At 42.8% G+C, this 25,342-nt stretch overlaps 3 protein-coding genes across 11 annotated transcripts in view; 1 reads left to right on the forward strand and 2 right to left on the reverse strand.

Moving 5' to 3' along the window:
- Window positions 1-299: 299 nt before the first annotated feature.
- gne (glucosamine (UDP-N-acetyl)-2-epimerase/N-acetylmannosamine kinase) lies at window positions 300-11,074 on the reverse strand. 3 transcript variants are annotated; one of them, XM_053619161.1, is made up of 12 exons: window positions 10,930-11,074; window positions 6,816-7,036; window positions 6,172-6,626; window positions 5,858-6,010; window positions 5,508-5,720; window positions 5,253-5,340; window positions 4,949-5,162; window positions 3,969-4,098; window positions 3,488-3,709; window positions 3,182-3,364; window positions 2,895-3,011; window positions 300-2,781 (listed from the first exon to the last, which is right to left on the reverse strand). In XM_053619161.1, the coding sequence occupies exons 2-12, from the start codon at window positions 7,016-7,018 to the stop codon at window positions 2,546-2,548; spliced, it is 2,214 nt and encodes a 737-aa protein (XP_053475136.1). In that variant the 5' UTR covers window positions 7,019-7,036; window positions 10,930-11,074; the 3' UTR covers window positions 300-2,545. The 3 variants fall into 3 exon arrangements, with proteins under 3 accessions (XP_053475136.1, XP_053475137.1, XP_053475135.1); XM_053619162.1 differs by having other exon boundaries at window positions 6,816-7,054; XM_053619160.1 differs by lacking the exon at window positions 10,930-11,074 and adding an exon at window positions 7,860-8,164.
- Window positions 11,075-15,731: 4,657 nt separating this feature from the next.
- Window positions 15,732-23,739, forward strand: cplx2a (complexin 2a). Its single transcript, XM_053618877.1, has 4 exons — window positions 15,732-15,842; window positions 18,697-18,776; window positions 21,410-21,588; window positions 22,281-23,739. Exons 2-4 carry the CDS (start codon window positions 18,746-18,748, stop codon window positions 22,473-22,475), a joined length of 405 nt encoding a protein of 134 aa, XP_053474852.1. The 5' UTR covers window positions 15,732-15,842; window positions 18,697-18,745; the 3' UTR covers window positions 22,476-23,739.
- A 157-nt stretch (window positions 23,740-23,896) lies between these two features.
- Window positions 23,897-25,342, reverse strand: part of tmod1 (tropomodulin 1) — a 12,208-nt gene continuing 10,762 nt past the window's right edge. For 5 of the 7 annotated variants that reach the window (XM_053618874.1, XM_053618875.1, XM_053618872.1 and 2 more), the window contains one exon: window positions 24,144-24,302. In XM_053618874.1, coding sequence (XP_053474849.1) covers window positions 24,284-24,302 — 19 coding nt within the window. In that variant the 3' untranslated portion in view covers window positions 24,144-24,283. Of the gene's footprint in view, window positions 24,303-25,342 lie in introns of all 7 variants that reach the window. The other 2 variants (XM_053618873.1, XM_053618871.1) reach the window with 2 other exon arrangements.

Raw genomic sequence — 25,342 nt, forward strand, 5'->3', positions numbered from 1 at the left:
ATAGTCAATAATTAATATGGTGGCCTTGGTGACATTGTTTGTTTTAGATGTAGTGTAGGCGTATAGCATCGTTCGATGTGCTCCTGCAGAACTGGAACCATCCTGATGACATCCTGTTTCTCCGTGTGAAGGTGTTTATTTAAGCAGGATGGGTATTTATTTCAGCTCCACTTCACACTGCAGTCAAACCAGTCACTGGTCAAATAATAGCAATTTTATTCAAACCCCTGGTCAAAATGATGGACTCCCCACACTTAGAGGATTTTTTACGTTGCAGAAAATGAACAAAATCGCAGATGTGACACAAAACCATTTCTGTTTAATAGCTGAACATTCCGGCTTCATGAGACATACCACAAACAAGTTCATTTCCAGATCAGGTTGAGGAGAATGTTATGGAATTAGTACGCCGTTGCTTCGCCTCGGGCCCAAATTCTCTGAGGCGTTCTTCACTAATATAAAAGAAGATTCTCCATCAAGCTGGTTCCAACTTTCTCAGATAGCGGTTGAGATCAGACCTGCTGGACGGAGCCTTGTCATGGACCAGTTTTTACATTTCCACCATAAATTTGAATCAGATTGAGATCTGGACCGTTTTCAGGCCAGGTCATGGAGTTGATCTGCCTTTCCTGAAGAAAAGCTTCAACTCTCGTTGCTCTGTGGTGAGATGTATTATCATCCTGAACAATGACTTCATCACTAAACCTATTCTCTAGTGATGGAATGAGAAAAATGTCCAAAATGTCAGAGTACACCTATGCACCGCCTTGTGAGGTCTCTCCTGGTCCTTTACCTGACATGCAACCCCAGATCATACCTGAGAGGGGAACGTGATTGTCTTCTTCAGGCTCTTCATCTTTATGTTTCATTAGAACCGCACCAGGCAGAAGTTCCAGAATCATCTCCATGACCCACAGATAATTGTAGTTTCTTGTGTGTTAAAGAAAAACAAACAAATTTTTTTATGGTATTATTTTAATGGTATACCGACCTTCATGGAAGAGTGATGGGCGTAGCTGAGAAAACACAGGAGGGGCTTAACTTAGATCTGAGCAGCCCATTGAAAAACTTTTTCTACCTTCAAGTCAATCAAATTATAAATATACATATACGATAAGATTGCTAGCGAATATATTGCATTAGGTACTAGTTAAATTATGTAACTTAAACCAACAATGAAGTGCAAAACATTAAGCGGTGGAAATTACAGCCAGTAGTGAGATCACACAAACAAGTCTGCGATTGGCTGATTGGCGGAGCGTTAAGGTAAGCTCCGCCCTCGCTTACGTAATTGTGCCACAATCACTCGGGTATGTGTCAATACATAACTGATGTGTTTCAGTTATGTTTCTGTTTAACACAATCTCGTCGCTTTCCCTTAGAGTGATAAAAAATAAAATTATCAACAAAATAAAAATACAACTGAACAAAAACAAAACTACAGTGGTGCTTGAAAGTTTGTGAACCCTGTAGAATTTTCTACATTTCCTCATAAATATGACATATATAAATGACCACGTATAATATTTTTGTCTCATTTGTTTAATTGGGTTCTCTTTATCTACTTTTAGGACTCGTGTGAAAATCTGATGATATTTATGCAGAAATGTAGAACATTCTAAAGGGTTCACAAACTTTTAAGCATCACTGTAAGTGTACTCAACCAAGGGAAAGTGAACAAGGGAGTGTTAGAGACAGAACTGGAACACAGGATTCTGACAGAGGAGGTAACTGCATCTTCCTTCATCGTAAAGCCGTTCTTCTGAGTGTTCAGTCACATGATGAGAAATGAATACCGATCAGACCAGGAAAGTATCAAAATATATGAGAGAGAGAGAGAGAGAGAGAGAGAGAGAGAGAGAGAGATAGAGAGAGATAGAGAGAGAGATAAGTCTAGGCTTATTAAAAAATCTTGAAAGCTAGCAGCACAGCCCCTCTGTGTGTCCTTCAACAAATGAACATAACACTCAGAATGTTTGATCCCAAATACCGTTCAAATGCACCAATAGAAGAAGACCAGGAAGGTGGGGCCAAGGACGAATAATTACAAAATAAATATCTAACGAAGGAAAACTACAAATATGAGTAATTTAAAAAAGATGCAATCGAGAAAGCAATAGAGATTAAAATAAAGAAATAAAGGGTCTGGCTCTGTTTGATCTCAAATACTGTACAAGGTTTCTAATTGGCCTTCCGTCTCAATATGTGTGGTCTGATTGGCTCCAGGGTGAAACATGTGATTGGACATAAGCCTTCACCTGTTTGGCACAGAGTCTCAAAGTGATTCATCAGAAGCTCATCAAGAAGATACAAGAGTCACAGCCAATCAAGAAGAGACGCTTCAAGGCTCACAGCCAATCAGAATAGACATGCCAAGATTCAGAGTGTCTGATTGGCCACAAGTGTCTGAGCGTCTCGTCTGATTGGCTCAGAGTGTCTGAGTGGCTATTTTGGAATGGTTTGATCCCAAACACACTAGAGTTTCAGGGAATACTAAAAGACAAAGAAAGATTCTGATTGGCCCTTGGCGTCAGTACATAGTGTCTCAGTAGGTGCGGCGTGTCGTGTAGTCCAGGACCATGCTGGCGGCACCGAGCAGGGCGGGGTTGTCGAGGTCAGAGGTCAAGACTTTGACCTCCCTGGCAGAGGACAGAGCGCGCTGGCTGATGAAGTGTGTGACGGGATTCTTGTAATGCTGAGCGAGAACACCGGACAGAACCACCAGAGACGGGTTCACTGTGTGGAGGATGTTCACAACCGCAACACCTACAGCCGCCGCCGCTGAGCGAGAGAGAGAGAGAGAGAGAGGAAGATGAGAAAAAGGAGAGTGAGTGAGCATGTGTGTGTGTGTGTGTGTGTGTGTGTGTGTGTGTGTGTGTGTGTGTCTCTCTCACCTGTATGGAGCACTCCCTCTGCTTTAGTGTTTCCGAGGCGAGCAGCTTGGATGAGGTGTGATGCGTTCACTTGCTCCTTGTTGTTCAGGCTCATTCCGTCCACCACCAGCAGATCCTCTGGAATTAACACATCGTTAGAATACTCGCTCCTGATTGGCTGACAGACTGCGGTTATTTTCACACTTCTACACAGCTGCTGATGCAATGCAACCATTATGGCGTGTAAAATCATGACAACCGACAAACAACTGTGTGTGTGTGTGTGTGTGTGTGTGTGTGTGTGTTACCATCGTGCAGTCTCTTGGCCTCTCGCTGCAGCGCTAACCCGGACGCGTAGGCCTCGACGCAGCCGCGACTCCCACAGGAACACTCGGGTCCGTCCAGAGACACCATGATGTGTCCGAGCTCGGCGGCGCAGAACGTACTGCCATAGATCAGCTCGCCGTGCTGGATGATCCCGCCTCCGATTCCTGTGCAGACATCATACACGGTCTTTATCTCTCTCACTCTCTCTCACACACACACACACACACACACACACACACACACACACAGGTCATCTCAGTGAGGGAGTAGAGCGCGAGAATCCTCACCCGTTCCCGTGATGAGGGTGACGAAGTTTTCCACGCCCTTCCCGTGACCAAACTTCTTCTCAGCGAGTGCGGCGCAATTCCCGTCGTTATCCACCCACACCGGCAGGTGGAGCGACTGAGACACCGGAGAGCGCAGGTCAATGTGACTCCACTCGTTTATCAGCTTAGTGGAGTCCAACACCATGCCATTCTGGGGGTTCACCCTGCCCCCTGTACTCACCCCTACAGCACAGACAGACAGACAGAGAGAGAGAGAGAGAGAGAGAGAGAGAGAGAGAGAGAGAGAGAGAGAGAGAGAATAAATAAAAGAAGCCTAAATGTTCCAAATGAATCAAAACTGTGCTGGACGGATGGACAGTGAGACACATGGGTGAACAGACGGATGGATGGACAGAATGTTGGATAGACAGTGAGACGGATGGACAGATAGGTGAATGGCTTAACAGACAGTAAGGTGGGTGGATGCATGAACAGGTCGTACCCACTCCCAGGATTCTGCAATTGAGGGGGACGGCATCGGCCATGGCCTGTTTGCACATGCTCAGTATGAGCTCCATCCTCTCCTCGTAGGTCTTAGGGTTAGGCTGAGAATACTTCCTCATGATCTTCCCCTGTAAAACACACAAATACAACACACACACACACACACACACACACACACACACACACAATCAAATTTTATTTAAGAAAAGGTCTCCTGAATGAGGTCTAGGTGGACTTAAACCCTGAAAATTCACACACCTTGAAAGTGAGAGCCAATAGAAAAGCAGAGGACGGGGCTTATTAAAAAGGAGGTGCTGCTAAACATGGCTCGTGCCGGACCTGAGCTGGTTTACTTTGGCGTTGTGTTTGATCAGACAAACAGGACAGGAGAGTGAGCAAACAGAGAATACAAACAGAATCCGAGATCCGGCACACACGCTAGCACTCCGTGAGTCAGCGACTCAGTGAATTAGTGACTCACCGCATTCCTGAATCCCTAAACTAAGTCTCCAAAAAAATTCCCAGGTTTCTGATATGCTTTCGTAGCCCCTGAAAAAAATTCCAGATTTCCTGAATCCCTGAACAAGTTCCTGTGTCTGGAAACGTGGAATATTTCAGAGGTTCGGGAAAAAGTTCCTCAGCACCTGAAAAAAGTTCCCTGAGAAACTGAGTGCCTGAAAAATTTCCTGAACAGCTAAAAAAAGTTCCTAAGGTTCCTGAAAGGTTCCTTAGGTTCGTTTCACTTCAAAAAAAAAAAAAAAAAAAAAAAAAAAAAAAAAAAAAAGACACTTTGTGTACGAAAGATACTATATACTGTTTCTGTCCAGGGTTTAGAAGACACTGTGGTATAAAGATTTGGTTTAATTACACACCTGAAGCCCCAAACCAGGGATGTGTCAGGTGTGTAAAGTTTAACAGATCAGGGAGAATTTAAGCCTCTAGCTGTGTGTGTGTGTGTGTGTGTGTGTGTGTGTGTACCGTCATGGTGACGATGCCCACGCGCAGGTTGGTGCCCCCGAGGTCGATGCCCAGCGCGCTCTGCGTCTCCAGGATGTGGTCGATGTCCTGGGACACGCTGTCCTCTCTCACCGGCGGGAAACTGAAGGTCTTCTGTACCGGCTCCGACAGATCGATGGACTGCAGGAACTTCATGATCCGCGGCACGGCGTTCCCGTCTCCGTAGATCTTGGAGCTGCAGGGACACAGACAGAGTGAGGGGTACTTACACGCCACAGAACCTCAGACAGTAACGAGCGAGGCTCTTCGGTTCCGAGTTTCGTACCAAGGGTATCGCTTCCCGAACTGCAGCTTCAGGGCGTGGTAGATCTTATCGTGCGTATCAGCGTCACGCACATGGAGAACGTTCTCACCTGGACACACGAGACACGACGACGTCATCGCACACACATTTCGGCTCTGTCCCAAACGGGTAACGTGTAGGTACTTTCTCCATTAGAACACTAACCCTTATAGCCTAGATGTACACTACTTAGGGTGACTACCAAGTCAGAGCTCAGTAGGGTTGAGTGTTAGTCACCTGTTTCTCGGCCGGTTTGGCGCGTGCCCAGGTTGACGACGGGCGTCCCGAAGGCTCCGGCCTCGCGCACGCCACAGCTGCTGTTCCCCACCATGCAGCCCGCGTGAGCCACCAGCTGGATGAACTGGGTGAAGGGAACGTGTTTGACGGCGCGAAAGCAGGTGTGCTGTTCGATTCCCTTCTTCCTCATCACACGCACCATCTCCTTACTGCCTACACACACACACACACACACACACACACACACACACAGTAAGGCACATCTGCAGGGAAACGCCCATATTTAATGTGTGTGTGTGTGTGTGTGTGTGTGTGTGTGTGTGTGTGTGTGTGTGTGTGTGTGTACTCACCAGCGTCGACGTTGGGGAACAGGATGAGTGTTTTCTTTTTGAAGGAGATGAGAGCGTCCAGCATGAGCCCGTAGATCTTTATGGAGTTTTTGATGTCTGTAGTTACAGGATGCTGCAGAGCCACGATGTAGTCTGACTCCTTCACACCGTCACCTGCGCACACACACACACACACACACACACACAAAACTTCAGTCTGCGTTCGGACTGTCTGAAGACACAATAACACGTGTCAAAATAATAATAATAATAATAATAATAATAATAATAATAATAATAAAAGTTGGTATCAGTGAGTATAATTAGTAACGAACCGAGCCAGGCTTTGATGATGTCTTCGTGGTCGTCACGGTGACGTGCGTTGAGCAGGCGGTCGTACGACGGGCAGCCGGCCATCAGGATCCGGTCGTGGTCCTCGCACATGGCGAGCAGGTGCATCTGGGCGGCGCGTGTGCACACGGCGTGGTAGTGCGCCAGTTTGGTGATGGCGTGGCGGATCGAGTCGTCGATGGTACCGCTTACTTCTCCACCCTCCACATGCAGGATACGGACGTTCATCAGGGCCGCTGCTGTCGCCACGGCGAGAGAGTCGAAGCGGTCGCCATGGACGATGAGCACATGAGGCGCCAGGCGCAGAAGGACGTCGGGAAGCTTGACGAGCGCCAGGCCGAGAGACTCCACCATGGCTGCTTCATCCTCACCACGAACGATAGTGTGGAGGCTGGAGCTGATGTTGAACTCGTCCTGCTCGATCATACGGTACGTATTACTGAACGAGAGAGAGAGAGAGAGAGAGACAGAGGTGTCATTTTAATCATCATTTCATCTGTACCCTAATTCAGATTACCCACAATGCATTGCGTCATGTGTATTATGGAGCAGAGTCTGAAATGCTGTCTTCTACACACACTTCAGTGCACTATGGGTATGTGTCGTGTGCGTGTGTGTGTGTGTGTACCCGTAATCGTCGATAAGGTGCGAACCCAGGACGATGACCTCGAGCTCGAACAGGTCAGGCTGAGATTTGAGGCCGAACATGATGGGGGCGAGTTTGGAGTAATCTGCTCGGTTACAGGTGGCCACACACACCTTCAGCCTCCGCCTGGTTCCCTCGTTCCCTCCGCTCTCCTCACGCTCCATCTTCTCATCCACCCGCTGCATCTGCAGATAGTACAGCTCCTGAAAAACACCACACACCTAACTAAATAATCATCATAATCATAATTCCTTTTACCTCAGAATAAATAAATCACACTGCGCGCTCAGCTGTGTGTCTCTGTGTGTGTGTGTGTGTGTGTGTGTGTGTGTGTGAGAGAGAGAGAGAGATGTACAAAGTCTCACACGACAACCTTTGTTTGGTCAAACACTGGGGTACACATGGCAGCAAAATACACACACACACACACACACACACACACACACACACACACTGGAATCGTCATATTGTGAGGACATGCATTTACAGTTGAGTGCAAAAATTTGTACACCCTCAGGACAAATTCAAAGTTATGCTAAGGAGATGTTTACATGTGCTGTGATAGTTATAACTGCCTCTCTACACCTGCTGCCCTTTTACAGATGTTTACAGATGTTAGCATGATTCATCTGCCTGACACTAATCATGCTAACAAATCACGCACGTATTAATGTTAGCTTAAGACGGAAGAATGCAACTAGATCCAAGGAACATGGAAGGAGGATCGAGAACCAGGAACAAGACAGACATGTACAACTCGAACATGAAATAATGTGCAACAAGGAACCAGGAACCAAGATAAGAGATCTAGAACAAGAATAGTACACAGGCCTTCAGAAAACAAAGAAGAAAGGATGGAACTGACAACCATGACAACCAAAGCTCAATTACACCACATCATGTAATAATACTGCCGCCATACTCACAAATCAGTACACACAGTTAGCATCTCCCGGCTAACAGCATCCACACCGGGTCACGAGAGAGAGCGAGAGAGAGAGGGGTAACATTATACAGCTCACTCACGTGTGGGTTTCTAGTTCCATATCCGCTGAACATTTTTCTCTCGTTTCCTTCAGTTAAACCGCGCCGTGTCTTCTTTCTCTCTTTCTTACTCTCCCTCTGTCTCTGTGCTGCCATTAAAGAGAGGGAGGAAAGGGGAGGACACGCGCGCACACACAAAGAAGCCAGCTGGGCAAAGGGGCGAGACCCAAGATATCATCCGCTCTCTCATTCGCTGTGTGACAGAGAGCTCATTTACATAACCCCGCCTTCACACCGTCACGGCTCAGGAGCTCCAAGGCAAGCATGCAAGGCGCGCGCGCTCGCTCACGCTAGCACGCACGCACGCACAAACCGGAATGACAAGAATGAGGCGAATTCCAGCGCGCCATTTTAGATCCTAAAAAAGTTAAAAGCGCTTTCTTTCTCTCACTCACATACATACATACATACACACACATTATATATATATTATATATATATATATTATATATATATATATATATATATATATATATATATATACACACACACACACAAATATATTAAATAACCCATTTATCAACCCCACGTGACACACTTCAACGTGTTTATTTAGTATATTAGCACATTATCTAGAAAAATCTTACAGCTTTCAAACAGATTAAAACTCAGATTTCCTGCCATCAGACCAGTCTGATCTGATTCCATGCATTTTTTCTTCAGGAATTTTTCGGTGTGCTGTACTATCACAATCAACACGGGTTTCATCCGAAACCACACTAAACTACTAAACTGCATGACCCGTGCCCTCTGAGTTATGGTTTTGCCAGCAACTAAAGACAGTAAATTAATTAACAGCCCGAACTAGAGGCTTTAAAAATGAGAAATCCAGGTTTATTATTTATTTCTCTAATTTCTATTATTATTATTATTATTATTATTATTATTATTATTTTCATCCATTGTAAAATTTTTATTTTTTTCTGATTGGGCCTAAATATATGTTCTAAAAGTCAACTCTCTCAAGCCTGTGCATCACCGGAACGGTTCTGCGCTGGGTGGAATCCTATCTCTCAGACCGATCCTTCAAGGTATCATGGAGGGGAGGTATTTCTGAAACTCAACAACTCACACCTGGGGTTCCTCAGGGGTCAGTTCTGGGTCCACTGCTCTTTTCTATCTACACTACATCTCGGGGGCAGGTGATTGAGTCTCATGGCTTCTCATATCATTGCTATGCTGATGACACGCAGATCTATTTGTCCTTCCAGCCTGACGATCCATCCATCTCTGTACGAATCTCTGCTTGCCCGTCAGACATCTCGGTCTGGATGAGGGATCACCACCTTAAGCTCAACCTGGCAAAATCTGAGCTTCTCGTCATCCCAGCCTGTCCCTCAATCAACCACAACCTCACTATACAGCTCGGCTCAACCACACTCGAACCAACCAGGACGGCCAGGAACCTTAGGATGACTCTTGAGGACAGCTTGACCTTTAGAGACCACATCTCATCAACTGCACAGTCCTGTAGGTTCATCCTGTACAACATCAAGAAAATCAGACCCTACATCACCGAACAGGCTACACAGACACTAGTCCAGGCTCTTGTTATCTCAAAACTGGACTACTGCAACTCACTGCTTTCAGGCCTCCCAGCCAGCTCCATAAAACCACTTCAGATGATTCAGAATGCTGCAGCGTGCCTCGTCTTCATCTCCCAAGAGAACCCATGTCACACCCCTCTTCATCTCCCTCCACTGGCTTCCTGTAGCCGCCCGCATCAAATTCAAGGCCTTGATGCTCACCTACAAGACCTTGTCTGGAACAGCGCCCCCTACCTCAACTCTCTCCTGAAGGCTTACGTTCCCTCACGCAATCTGCGATCAATCAACGACCAATGCTTAGTAGTACCTACTCAGCGTGGCTCAAGGTCCCGCTCAAGGTCCCTTTCCAGAACATTCAAACTAACTGTTCCTCAGTGGTGCAATGAACTTCCAACCTCAATCCGGACTGCAGAATCTCTCACCATCTTCAAAAAACAGCTAAAGACCCACCTCTTCCGTTCACACCTAACCAACCCATAATAAATAAATAAATAAATAAATAAATAAATAACTCTGGCAATTACACCTCTACTCTGCACACTTTGCTTCTTCTGGAACTCAATTAATGGATCTTGTACGGTAGCACTACTTGTATTGTTCTCTGCTTGATATTTCGGTTTGCTTGTATTTTCTCATTTGTAAGTCGCTCTGGATAAAAGCGTCCGCTAAATGAATAGTTGAACAGTGGAAAAACATAAAAGTGGAAAAACGTAGCCTACTAACAAATTCTTTGTACACTTTTACCTGCGGGCTTCTGCATGAGGGAATTGGGGAAAAAATCTGTCCCGCACAGGTCTCTAATCCGAACAAATAGATAGGATTGGGTGTGCTGTAATATACAGTGACAGGAGGTGGAGCTAACTCAGGTGACGTGAAGTGGGCGGAGCCTTTTTTCCTCTAACACACCTTTTGGCCTGTGTGTACGTGCGCAAGGTGACAGTGAGGTGTAATGTGATGCGCCTGTTCCGGTGTTTAAACGCCGAACTGCTGTGTTTGCGTATTAAACATTACACACAAATTCACCCAAAGCACGTCTGTGTAAAAACTGATTTGGGGCGGGGCTACGTATGAGCTCAGACTGTGACGTCACTAAATAAATAAATAAAACAAACATTAAAACAGTGTCCAAGTGGAGCTTATTTCAGGGCCAGAAAGTGATCTCCAAGACATGATTGTGTATCGCAGCTTTTCCTTTTAAACTTCACATGATTATTACTGTGTAATAACAGCGGTATCACAAATCACAGACTGCACCTTTAAAATGAAATCAGCATCATGTGGACACTTTGCACTTTTACTTATTAAAGCTTTAAAATTAAGCATCTCTGGCTGTTCAGTGCCACACACACAAGGTAAATAAAATAAGCTTTAATTCATACACCAGCTGGTTGTTTATGATGTCCATCACTCCGGACAGCTGTAGTGTGGATTAGCTAAGGTAACTAATTAGCAATCTGACCGAATTCGCTAACTGAATCGATAAAAAAGAACTTTTAATTATTTACCTTTTTATTGTCCGACCCGCTCTAGTCCATTCCCGTCTGCGCCGAAATAAAATCAGATGAAATCCCCAAAGATCAAAACGATTACCCGAATGAACTAGAGTATAAAATCCCCAACTTTCGCACCGGAAGCTGTCCACCACACCACTTCCGGGTCCTCTTGCTCGTCCGCTGTTTAGATAGCATTTTTATATAGATTGCATTTTTGCTGCCACCTGCCGTTTATATGGTGTTATTGCAGCAATGATTAAATAAATTAAATTAAAAATACATTTTTTATGCATTTAAATGCGATTTCAACGCAACAGAATAGAATTAAATAGATTTATTTGTGCCTCGTGGTAGCACTAGAGATGCTTATATTTTATCTTGTTTTAATTTAATGTTTATTTTAATCAGAGTAGTCACACTGAGATACGAATAGGCAAAACACTACAACATTATAACTCCAAATATTAAAATATACAACAAAATTACAAAAAATACATGATGCAGAAATAAAGTGCCTCCTCTATGCAGATGACTTGGTCCTCCTGTCTCCCACTAAAGAGGGTCTGCAGAAGAGTCTGGCACTCCTGCAGAGTTACTGTCAGTCCTGAACCCTGACAGAAAACTATCAAAAAAGACAACGTGATGATTTTCCATCTCAGGGAATTACACATTTTTAGTATCACACAGACACATAGAAACCACAAAATCATTCTCACTTGGCCTAGAAATCAGTTCAACAGGTAATTTTTCTCTGGCTGTGAAGGAATTCAAAGAGAACGCTAGAAGGGCTGTCTATGCCATTAAGAAATCCATTAAAACTGACACTCAATCTCAAATCTGGCTCAAAATTTTCAAATTGAACCTATTGTGTTATATGGCAGTGAAGTGTGGGGTCCACCCATAAAATGTAACTTTATAAATTGGGAAAAATTCAACTGAAACTCTACATACCGATTTTGCAAAAGTAAACTAAACGTCCAAAGAAAAACACTTAACCCCACCTACCATCATAAACACCCACCCTAACCCCACCTACTATCATAAACAAAACCCCACCTACCATCATAAACACCCACCCACCCAAACCCCGCCTACCATCATAAACACCCACCCACCCACCCTAACCGCGCCTACCATCATAAACACCCACCCACCCTAACCCCGCCTACCGTCATAAACACCCACCCGCCCTAACCCCGCCTACCGTCATAACCACCCACCCGCCCTAACCCCGCCTATTATCATAAACACCCATCTGCTCTAACCCCTCCCCCAACCCCTCCTACCATCATAAACACCCACCCACCCTAAGCCCGCCTACCATCATAAACACCCACCCACCCTAACCCTACCATCATAAACACCCACCCACCCTAACCCCGCCTACCATCATAAACACCCACCCGCCCTAACCCCGCCTACCATCATAAACACCCACCTGCCCTAACCCCTCCCCCTAACCCCTCCTACCATCATAAACACCCACCCACCCTAACCCCGCGTACCATCATAAACACCCACCCACCCTAACCCCTCCTACCATCATAAACATCCACCCACCCTAACCCTGCCTACCATCATAAACACCCACCCACCCTAACCCTACTATCATAAACATCCACCCGCCCTAACCCAGCCTACCATCATAAACACCCACCCACCCTAACCCCGCCTACCATCATAAACACCCACCTACCCTAACCCCGCCTACCATCATAAACACCCACCCGCCCTAACCCCGCCTACCATCATAAACACCCACCCACCCTAACCCTACCATCATAAACACCCACCCGCCCTAACCCCGCCTACCATCATAAACACCCACCTGCCCTAACCCCTCCCCCTAACCCCTCCTACCATCATAAACACCCACCCGCCCTAACCCCTCCCCCTAACCCCTCCTACCATCATAAACACCCACCTGCCCTAACCCCTCCCCCAACCCCTCCTACCATCATAAACACCCACCTGCCCTAACCCCTCCCCCGAACCCCTCCTACCATCATAAACACCCACCCGCCCTAACCGCTCCCCCTAACCCCTCCTACCATCATAAACACCCACCCGCCCTAACCCCTCCCCCTAACCCTGCCTACCATCCACACCTTCTCCCTGTGTTCCTGTTATCATTAATGTATATGATGTTGCATGTAGTTATTAATTTTGCTATATATTTATCTTAGCATCTGTTTATTTATTTTTCTATTCACTACTATTTTTTTAAACTATGTTTACTATGTTTTGTTCAATTCCTGCTTCTCTTGGTCTGCTGTTGTATGTTTCTTTGGCAATAATTTTTTTTTTTGTCATGCCAATAAAGCACACATCGAATTAAACTGAAGCGATATATTAGTAGGTGATGGATCGTGCCAAAATGCAGCAGTAGTGCGGTGGTGAGAGTGCTAACACTGCAATGCAGGGGCATGTGAGATATAAAACCATGAGAGAGAGAGCGAGAGAGACAGAGAGAGGGGGGAGAGAGGGAGGGAGAGAGAGAGAGAGAGTCCTGAAGTCAAGAGGGCAAAATGGTGGAAGTGAGCCATGCATGTTGAACACTGTCATCTCACTCTGTCATAGTGCACTGCAGTGATGGGAGGCAAGCTCTGTGTGTGTGTGTGTGTGTGTGTGTGTGTGTGTGCACGTGTGTGAGAGACAGAGAGAGAGAGAGAGAGAGAGAGAGAGAGAGAGAGAGAGAAATGAAGGGCAAAGAAAAAAAAAACACAGGCTCTTATTACTGTCTGTTCTTGCAGCATTATTGACCTGTTCATGTCCCCGAGGGGTGTTTCTCTCTCTCTCTCTTTCTCCCTCTTTCTCTCCCTCTCTCTCCCTCCCTCTCTCTTTCTCCTTCTCTCCCTCTCTCTCCCTCTCTCTCTCTCTCTCTCACACATGGCTATTTGACGTTGTTATAAAGTGTAGACCCTCAGTTCACTCAGATAAAAGACACACACTCACTACACACTTTCATTACACTCATTACACACTACACACTCACATTCATACTCACACTACACCTTCACTACACACTCATTACACAGTCACTACACTCTCACTACACACTACATACACTACACACATTTACTACACTCACATTTACTACACACTACATACACTCACACATTTACTACACACACTCACACTACACACATTTACTACATACTACATACACTCACACATTTACTACACACACTCACACTACACACATTTACTACACACACTCAAACTACACACATTTACTACATACTACATACACTCACACATTTACTACACACTACATACACTTACTACACACACTCACACATTTACTACACACACTCACACTACACACATTTACTACACACACTCAAACTACACACATTTACTACACACACTCAAACTACACACATTTACTACATACTACATACACTCACACATTTACTACACACACTCACACTACACACATTTACTACACACACTCAAACTACACACATTTACGACACACTACATACACTACACACATTTACTACACACTATATACACTTACTACACACACTCACACATTTACTACACACACTCACACTACACACATTTACTACACACACTCAAACTACACACATTTACTACACACACTCAAACTACACACATTTACGACACACTACATACACTACACACATTTACTACACACTACATACACTTACTACACACACACACATTTACTACACACACTCACACTACACACATTTACTACACACACTCAAACTACACACATTTACGACACACTACATACACTACACACATTTACTACACACTACATACACTTACTACACACACACACATTTACTACACACACTCACACTACACACATTTACTACACACACTCAAACTACACACATTTACGACACACTACATACACTACACACATTTACTACACACACTCAAACTACACACATTTACTACACACACTCAAACTACACACATTTACTACATACTACATACACTCACACATTTACTACACACACTCACACTACACACATTTACTACACACACTCAAACTACACACATTTACTACACACACTCAAACTACACACATTTACTACATACTACATACACTCACACATTTACTACACACACTCACACTACACACATTTACTACACACACTCACACTACACACATTTACTACACACACTCAAACTACACACATTTACGACACACTACATACACTACACACATTTACTACACACTACATACACTTACTACACACACTCACACTACACACATTTACTACACACTACATACACTACACACATTTACTACACACACACTACACGCATTTACTACACACTACATACACTTACTACACACACTCACACTACACACATTTACTACACACACACACACAATACACATTTACTACACACACTCACATTACACACATTTACTACACACATTTACTACACACACTCACATTACACACATTTACTACACACTACATACACTACACACCCTCTCACTACACTAAATGTGGGACCATATTTGTGATTCCATCGATTCGTCTGTACGGTGCACACTTCAGAGAGAGAGAGAGAGAGAGGGAGAGAGAGCACGCGCTGGGACGAGAGATGCGCGAGAGTGTTCCGTTCATCCTCGTGCTGAAAGGTTCTGAAAGTGTTGATCACGTGATCAAGGGGTCTCCAGTGTCGTTAAAAAACGGTGCAAGAACATCATCCGCATCATCATCACCACTCCGAGCTGCGCGCGCGGCATCCGGATACAGAGAGAGAGGGAGAGAGAGAGAGAGAGAGAGAGAGAGAGAGAGAGAGAGAGAGAGAGAGAGAGACCGCGTGAGAGAGAGAGAGAGAGAGAGAGAGCGGAAGCACGCGCTGGGACGAGAGGCATCACGCGCTCGCAGGACGCACGCACGAGCCTGAGGATCTCCCGCCAGCAGGTACACAAACCGTACTACTTTACTAATTAGTATGACTGTACTGTAGTATTATATTGTATGCACGCGGTCGTGGTTAGTATTCTTATTTTAACTTCATTCAAAGCAAGATCACGTGATTTTTAAACAGAAATAAAACGTCATCACATGCCGGTCGCCATGGATACATCCCTAACCCGCATACTACCGTACTACATAGCATGGTAACAGCATCAGTTTGCGCTATGGCTCTGTTCTCAACCGCGTACTAAACAAGGTTTGCTGTTAGATAGGTCACGTACAGTTAGCGTTAGCGCTCTGTTTAACTGGCAGTGTTAATTACAGTGACCTGACTAGCTTCTTCCTAGTCCGCACATACACACTATCTTACTGATATGTCCTCGCGCGCAGGAGTATGCGGTTTGGGACGCAGCCAGTGTTCACGTCTGAGTGCCTGAGGTCCTGTTGGTACAGTACAACGGTCCTCTGTACACTGCCCTCCAATAATATTGGCACCCTTAGTAAATATGAGCAAAGAAGGCTGTGAAAAATTGTCTTTATTGTTGAATCTTTTGATCTTTTATGTACTACAATTATTGGCACCCCTATGAATTCCATCCATCCATCCATCCCTGCACCGTTTATCCTTTCTGGGTCGCAGGGAACCTGGAGCTTATACCAGGGAGCATGGGGCACAGGGCAGGGGAAACCCTGGATGGGGTGCCAATCCATCACAGGGTACTTTCATACAAACATTCACACACCCATTCATACACTACGGACAATTTTGTACATGCTAATCAGCCTACCATGCATGTTTTTGGACTGGGGGAGGAAACCGGAGTATATGAATTAATATGAGAAAAAATATATTTGAAGTATATTCCCATTGATATTTTAAATTTTTTAGTACACCTGGGTGACTAGGAACAGGAAATTGTTCAACCATGACTTCCTGTTTCACAGGGTTATAAATATGAGGTAACACACAGGCCAAATTCCCTTAGTCATTCATAACAATGGGTAAGACGAGGAATATAGCTGTGATGTGCAGAAAAAGGTTGTTGAGCTTCACACAGTGGGGCGTGTCTATAAGAAAATAGCACAAGCATTGAAAATGCCCATTTCCACCATCAGGGCAATAATGAAGAAGTTCCAGTCTACTGGAAATGTTATGAATCAACCTAGAATTGGACGTGTGTCTGTATCGTCTCAACGCACTGTGAAGAGGACGGTACAAGTGGATAAAAAATCTCCAAGGATCACAGCTGGAGAATTGCAGATGTTAGTCACGTCTTGGGGTCAGAAAGTCTCCCAAACTACAATCCGAAGTCACCTACATCACCACAAGTTGTTTGGAAGGGGTTCAGGAAAAAAGCCTCTACTCTCATCCAAAAACACACTCAGGTGTCTTCAGTTTGCCAGACACTACTGGAACTTCAAATGCGATCGGGTTCTATGGTCAGATGAAACCAAAATAGAGCTTTTTGGTAATAAACACCAGAGGTGGTTTTGGAGCACACAGAGAGGTAGCCATATGGAAAAGTACCTCATGCCCACGGTTAAATATGGAGGTGGATCTTTAATGTTTTGGGCTGTTTTTCTGCCAGAGGACCTGGACATTTTGTTAGGATACATGGCATCATGGACTCCATCAAATATCAACACATATTAAATGAAAACCTGACTGCCTCTGCCAGAAAGCTTCAAATGGACCGTGGTTGGATCTTCCAGCAGGACAATGGTCCAAAACATCATCAACATCAACACAAAAATGGTTTACTGACCACAAAATCAAGATCCTGCCATGACCCTCCCAGTCCCCTGACCTGAACCCCATATCGCAAGCTGAACACCCTGCTGAAAAAAAGTGATTAGTAATCATGATTTGACTAGTAACTGAAATAATGATGACTATACAAAATGGTTCACATTGACATAAAGAAACCAATCAATAGTTGTAGCAAAGAAGCAACATTTCAATTTATATTGGAATAGAAAAACAGAAAAAAACGTTTTAAAAAAAGTGTTGTGCAGTGACGATTGTTTTAAGTTCTCCGATCAAATCGTAAATCGGATTTAAGGTGACAGAAGCAATGTAAACAGTTTATAACATTGCTAGCTAACTAGCTAACTGACTCTGCACTTGAGGACTCAACAAGCCAGAGAATTAAATTGACTTGTAAACATCAACAATGAGAATGATCATTAGCACAGTCGCACTGACAATGCTAGCTAGCTGTAATAGGTTAATTGTTTGTCCTACAGAAGTATCCAGGTCATGTGCAGATGTATTACATAATTACGCTATATAATGAAATATATCTATGTATTATTTATGATCATACTGATCTTTTCAAATGGCATTATGAGCTTTTCTCTTTGTCAATATGTTGAGGTAGATCTACTTATTCTAGTTAGGTGTTAGCTAAACATGTAGTTAGTTCCAGTGGCTAAGTAAAAAACATTTGAGGTTTATTGCTGGTGCGATAAACTAAACTTCATCGTGCAGTTGAATGATGAAATGTAATTTCTATCAGCGGCCATCTTGAACTAAAGGAATCACTTTCCTTTCTCAGCGCAGTTTGGTACAGCCCGGACCTCTTTAGTCCCGCCTCTCAAGTTGGAATCATATCAGAAATCGAGAAGACTGTAAGATTGAAGTTCCACTTTAAACTTAATAATTAAAATGAATAAACACAGAAACTATTCTTGTCCGCTCTGGTCTTTTCAGTAATTTAGAATATGACTTTACTGATGAAACCTTTAGCGTAATTTCCTCGGGGTATGTGAACGAATAAATAACGAAAATCAAAATTAAAGATGAAGTGTTTCTGCATGACTGCATCCTCAGTGTCTTTGCCTGTCCTCTCTGCAGGTGTGCTAACACAAGATTCTTTACTGATCCCTGTGACCACAGTAGAGCCATGAATTTCATAATGAAAGCAGCGTTGGGAGGTGGGTGCAGTGTGTGTGTGTGTGTGTGTGTGCGTGTGTGATGGAGAGGTTGTGTTAAATGGCCTGAGTCAGCATTTGAGTGCCGCAGCAGCAGTGCTTAGTGTTGTCCTGGATTCAGCCGCAGTCATTCTGTAACACTGAGCTCAGACATCAGGAGAATTCCTGAGCACAGATTGATAGCTAGCTGGCTAATATGAGCTAACCTGACAGGATTTTGAAGTCACATTCATAAATGTTCCAATCTTTCCTCCTAGTGTTAGTCAGCTAGCTGAAATGAGCTAACCTGACAGGATTATTATTTTTTTTTGTTGCCAAATTCATAAAATGTTTGTACCTTAATTTAACATAGTTAGCTAATTCTAACTATAATCTATTATCTTCACCGCTAACGCTAGCTAGATTGTTGACGTGTTTTACCCTGAGAGGATTTTTAAGTCGGATTTATAAGTGTTCAAAACATTCACAGTTAATGCTAGGCAGCTCGCTAACATGAACACGAATTCCCTGACAGGAATGTTAGATGATATTCATAAATGTTTAGAATCTTTCTTTCTAATGTTAGCAAGCTCCCTAAAAGTGCTAACAGGATTTCTGAGATTGTACACTCATATTTGTAAATGTTAATAATCTTTACTTTTAATGCTAGCAAACATGAGATAACCTGACAGGATTTTTAAGTCATATTTATAAATGTAAATTTATACAAACTTCTAGTGTTTGCCAGCTAGCTGAAATGAGCTAATCTGACAGGATTCATTAGCCATAATTCATTCATAAATATTTATAATCCTCACTTCTAACAGTAACTAGCTAACTAACATGATTTAACCTTACAGGATTTTAAACCGTATTCATAAATGCTCATAAATTTCCTTGCTTTTGCTACGCATCTAGCTTATATGAACTAAATAACAGGAATTTTAGGTGATATTTATATAGAATTTACACAGATACCAATGGCCAGCTAGCTAATAAGCTAACCTGAAAAGTTTTTTTGACAGGATATTTTAGTAATATTCATAAATGTTAAAAATAGATGAAATGAGCTAACCTGACAGGATTTCTGACCGAACATTTTTAGCCATGCTCATAAAAGTGTATAACTGAACCGCTAACCCCATCTTGCTAACTATATAATGATTTAATCTGAAAAGTTTTCAGATGGAATTTTTAAATCATAATCATAAATTTTCTTAACGTTCATGGCTAACACTAGGCAGCCAGCTAACATGAACTAACCTGACAGGAATTTTAGATGATATTCATAAACGTTCAGAATCTTCATTGCTAATATTAGCCAACTAGTTTAAATGATCTAGCCTAACCGGATTTCTGACAGAATTTTTAACTAATACTCAGACATGATCAAAATCTACTGCTAACACTTGCCAGCTAGCTAGCATGAATTAACCTGACAAGATTTCAAGGCATATCCTTAAGCTAGGCATCTCAGTACAGTTAACTAAGATGACAGTAATTTTGACAAGATTGTCAAATTCATAATGCTCACTGCAAATTCTAGCTAGCTAAATAAGAGCAGTCATATTTATTAATATTCATAATTACCACTGAGGCTAAGTAGTTAGGTAACGAGTGAACCTGACAGGATTTCTGAGGACATTTAAGAGTTTATATTTATAAATGTTACATTTTCACAATGTTAGCTAGCAGCCCTCTGCAGACAGCCCCATGGCTCATTAATGGATGCAATGAAAGTTTGTTTTGTTTCTTACTAGGTAAATGTTATCCGTGTTCAGTCCAAACATCTCTGTGTGTGTGTGTGTGTGTGTGTGTGTGTGTGTATAGGGACACTATACTATATAATGATCAATACAATGATAATCATTATTAGTCTTAGCATTTAAATAGATTGTATTGAGTGTGTATTTGCTGATGAAATCACTAAAACCCACACTGTGGAGGGGAGTGCTGAAGTAATCTTAAACGTAATGTTAAATATACACACACAACACTGCTGCTGACTCAGGACCCACTGCTCTCTGTGTGTGTGTGTGTGTGTGTGTGTGTGTGTGTGTGTGTGTGTGAGAGAGAGAGAGAGAGAGAGAGAGACAGAGAGAGAGAGAGAGATCATGCTTAATGATTCAGTATTTCTCTGCATCACTACGTGCTTTACATTACTGAGAGAGAGACAGAGAGAGAGAGAGTGAGAAAGAAGGGGAGAGAGAGACAAAGTGATAGAGAGACAGGGGTGAGAAAAAGAGAGATAGAGACAGAGAGAGAGAGGGAAGAGGGAGATGGAGTGATAGAGAGGGGGGAGGGAGATGGAGTGATGGGGGAGTGGAGAGACAGAGAGAGAGAGGGAAGAGGGAGATGGAGTGATGGGGGGATGGAGAGACAGAGAGAGAGAGGGAAGAGGGAGATGGAGTGATGGGGAGGAGATGGAGTGATAGAGAGGGGGGGAATGGAGAGACAGAGAGAGAGAGAGGGAAGAGGGAGGTGGAGAGAAAAACAGAGAGAGACAGATGGAGAGAGATACAGAGTGAGAGAGAGACAGCATGAGAAAGACAGGTGTATATGAGTCAATATCACACATCAGCCATCAGAAAATGCAGCGGTTATAAACACCAGTATAACGTGTGTGTGTGTCTGTGTGTGTGTGTGTGTGTGTGAAGGCGGGCCTCCTGATGTGGGGAAGATGCTGGGAGGAGAGGAAGACAAAGATCCCGAGGCAGAGAAAGAGAAAGAGGAAGAGAGACAGGAGGCTCTGAGGCAGCAGGAGGAGGAGAGGAAGGCCAAGTACACTAAGATGGAGGCCGAGAGGGAGGTGCTCCGCCAGGGCATCCGAGACAAGGTACACCCCCTCACACCGACCAATCACAAGCAGCTGGGGTCTGTCCCAAATCACTAAACTCAGCACTACTTAGTGCCCTCACTGCAGCGTACAGTAGTAGGCCATTTTGAGAAAGCGCTCGAGCGCGTGGAATCCGTTCTAACTACATAATGATTTCACTTCATGTCATATGATGACCGTTAAAGTCTCGCCTGAGAACCCAAGGAACATAGAAGCCTGAAACAGATGCCTCTGAACATAGATACATAGAACCCTGGAAATTTAGAACCAAAAGAACATAGAACCTTGAAGGATTGAATTATAAATATCTGGAAACATAGAACCCAGGGTACATAGAACCTTGGGAATATAGATCCCTGGATACGTAGAACCTTGGGAATATAGATCCCTGGATACATAGAACCTTGGGAATATAGATCCCTGGATACATAGAACTTTGGGAATGTAGAATCCTGGAAACATAGAACACAGGAAATATGGAATCCTGGGTACATACAACCATGAAACACAGAATTAAAGGAACATAGGAAACTACTGTTCGCTGAGACCTAGAACACAGATACCATAGAACCCTAGGACTTTGGGAACACATGGTATGCTGTGATTATTATTGTATAAAGGACTGCAATATATTTGTCATAATATTAGGGTTGTCTGAATCGTGTGTGTGTGTGTGTGTGTGTGTGTGTCAGTACGGGCTGAAGAAGCGTGAGGAGGCCGAGGCCGAGGCTCAGGGTGCGATGGATGCGGCGAGTGAAGGCAGTTTGACTCGCCCGAAAAAGGCCGTGCCGTCCGGCTGTGGAGACGACGACGAAGAGGAAGAGAGCATCATGGACACGATGATGAAATATCTACCAGGACCACTGCAGGACATGCTGAAGAAATAACACACACACACACACACACACACACACAAACACTCGTAAAAGCACCACAGCGCACAAACTCAGCTTTAGGGAATTCAGATTAAGATTGTAACACGCGCTTCTGCGTTCTAACAGCAGGGGGCGCGGTTCAGGCTCCACTGCAGTATCACCATACTCCTCTCACACAGGCTCGATGTGTAAATAGATTTCTACTGCGTCCCAAACACTAGACTTTAACCCACATTGCTACACCAAGAACAGAAATGTTCACTAGCTAGCTTATAGCCTGCTAGATATTAGCGTGAAAGATAAAGTGAGGAATTCTAGCATTTGGGACGGAGAAAGTTTCACAATATAAGCCATATTTTATCTGTAAGCAGACCGCTGAGTCATTAAAGACAGAAAAGTAAGTAGGCTACAGAAGTGTGCATGAAGCGTAGCCTAATTTGACTCTTTTCTACTTTAAACCGTGGACGTGTCCCAAATCGAGATATAATTACTTCATCTATGCATGTGTCTGTAATAATGTAGGTTTGTGTGTGCTTTAAAAACAAGCTCCTATTTTGGTGCAATTGTCAAAATAATATAAATAAGGCAATAACTTATTATTATTATTATTATTATTATTATTATTATTATTGTTACGCATTGTCAAACATGAACATACCAAAAAAACCCTTTGTTTTTCCTCACCATGATAGCACATCTAGACTTCAGGTATAAGAAGCTAAATATCAATAATCTATGTAAAACTTTATGAAACTGGACGAATTTCTTTTTCCGGAATCTTCTCAGCAATAATCGCGTCTTCTGTTTGCTTGGCTTTGTGAAATCGGTGAATAAAAGAACCCGAGTGAATAAATGATGATTTAATGATGGTGTGAAATGGGTCTAAATAAAAGAATGCAATAGAATAATCAATAAACTGTGCACTTTTATTTATTGTGTTATTGTGTCATTTGAACTCTAACAGTCCCCCGAAACCGACTTTATTCACTCAGTGAGGTGAGTTCTGTCTGTGGTGCGATTTTGGCATGTACCAGTGATCAGTCTGATGATATAACACACGAAATATTATCATCACCACACAGTATTCCAAAATATTTTCACTCCCAGGTGGATTATGCTCTAAAACACTTCAATGTTCTTAACAGAATTCTGCAATATTCTACAGAAAAAGTCGCTAAGGATCCAACTTAATTATACAGACTATACAATCTTAACTATACAGAGAACCCTTTATCTAAGAGTACAAGTAGAAGGGTAGGATAATTAATCATTTTTATTTGCAATATTTTTTGCATGTATTAATTTCTGTTGTTTGCATTAGAATTTCCATATACACAGATTTACCATTCGTAATAACTACAGGAGGAGAGAGAGAGAGAGAGAGAAGGAATGCTGTCCTCCGTATTTAGAAATAAACCAATCTCGTACACATCTAAAGCATAATTATTTTATTAGGCAATTAAAACACAACTCAACAATCTGAGATTTATAAAGAATTATTGCTTGGTGACAACATCCCTGTGATCGATACACTGCAGATCATCACTTCCTGTGAACACGACTTCCATCTTAAATACACTCACAAAGTCTATGACATTTCATTCAGTACTTTCTACAGTTAGTCTTCAGAAGTCTTCAAAGGCGTCAAAGTGTGTGTGTGTGTGTGTGTGTGTGTGTGTGTACTACGTACATTACAGTAGTATTACAATCAGAGAGGGAAAGAAAGAATGCGGCCAGCTGCAGACCTCCAGGCCACCAGGGGGCGCAGTCATGGCCGCTGTTACACGTCTGTCCGACACTTGGGGAAAATCGGGCCACTTTCACGCCTTTTCTTTCTTACTACAGTTGGAGAGAGAGAGAGACAGACTATAATTATTGCATACATATACATATATATTATATATATATATATATATATATATATATATATATATATATATATATATATATATATATATATATATATAAAAATAAGAAACTACGTTTTTTTGCAGAGTTTAGAAAGAAAGTTGAGTATTGTGGAACTGGAAACAAATGGCACGGAAGTGATGCAAAGAGAAAGACCGAAAAGTTCTGAAGAAAAACAAAAAAGCTCTGAAGCAATAAAAATGTCTAAAATTGTATGCTAACTGCTAACAAGAAACACCTGCTGCCAACTGAATTAGAGGAATGACTGACAACAAATATTATGTCACTTCACCTTTTCAGTTAATAAAACAAACATTTATAACTTAATTCTACAATAAATGATATAATCTTGTTTGCGCTATGTTTCCGAGAAACACCTGGCACTCAAGAGTAGGTTTATAATGAAACTGAAATGTTTTTAGATATTCTGTCAGTTAGTTATCTGGTTAGCGTTACCATTAACAATAACAATGGTTAGAGATTTATACAGGTTTATAAAGAAGACACAAATCTCCTGTCAGATTAGCTCATGTTAGCCAGCTAGCTAGATTTACCAGCTAAATTCATGAACATTCCTGAATATGACTTAACATCCTCTCAGAAATCCTGTTAGCCACGTAGCTAGGATTAGCAATACAGATTTTGAACATGAATATAAATCCTCTGTGAAATCCTGATGATGATCAAATCTTTAAAGTATGAATGAACCTCCTGTCAGGTTCACACGTATTAGCTAGCTTAGCTAGCATTAGAGATAAAGACCATGACCACAAATATAAATCCTGTCAGGTGATCGTGTCATTTCACCTTTTCAATCACTAATGCAAACTTTTTAAACTTGTGCTAGCAAGAAATGATGGAATCTTGTTTAAAACATCTCCATGGAGAAATGCTAATGCTAGCTAACACTTGAATGAATATCAAGGTCTGAGGCATAATATAAATAAAATAAACGTAGAACAGAAAAGTTG

This window comes from Ictalurus furcatus, chromosome 29, assembly GCF_023375685.1.
Source record: "Ictalurus furcatus strain D&B chromosome 29, Billie_1.0, whole genome shotgun sequence".
NCBI classification, from domain to species: domain Eukaryota; kingdom Metazoa; phylum Chordata; class Actinopteri; order Siluriformes; family Ictaluridae; genus Ictalurus; species Ictalurus furcatus.

What these genes read in the sequence shown, in the direction of transcription:
- gne (XM_053619160.1), bottom strand. Translation starts at nt 7,973, where the DNA reads ATGGCAGCACAGAGACAGAGGGAGAGTAAGAAAGAGAGAAAGAAGACA. An exon ending in CCAAACCGGCCGAGAAACAG is followed by an intron (nt 5,341 to 5,507) that starts GTGACTAACACT and finishes TCGTGTGTCCAG; the next exon opens with GTGAGAACGTTCTCCATGTG. An exon ending in TGGGCATCGTCACCATGACG is followed by an intron (nt 4,099 to 4,948) that starts GTACACACACAC and finishes TGTGTTTTACAG; the next exon opens with GGGAAGATCATGAGGAAGTA.
- cplx2a (XM_053618877.1), top strand. Translation starts at nt 18,746, where the DNA reads ATGAATTTCATAATGAAAGCAGCGTTGGGAG. An exon ending in AATGAAAGCAGCGTTGGGAG is followed by an intron (nt 18,777 to 21,409) that starts GTGGGTGCAGTG and finishes GTGTGTGTGAAG; the next exon opens with GCGGGCCTCCTGATGTGGGG. An exon ending in GCCAGGGCATCCGAGACAAG is followed by an intron (nt 21,589 to 22,280) that starts GTACACCCCCTC and finishes TGTGTGTGTCAG; the next exon opens with TACGGGCTGAAGAAGCGTGA.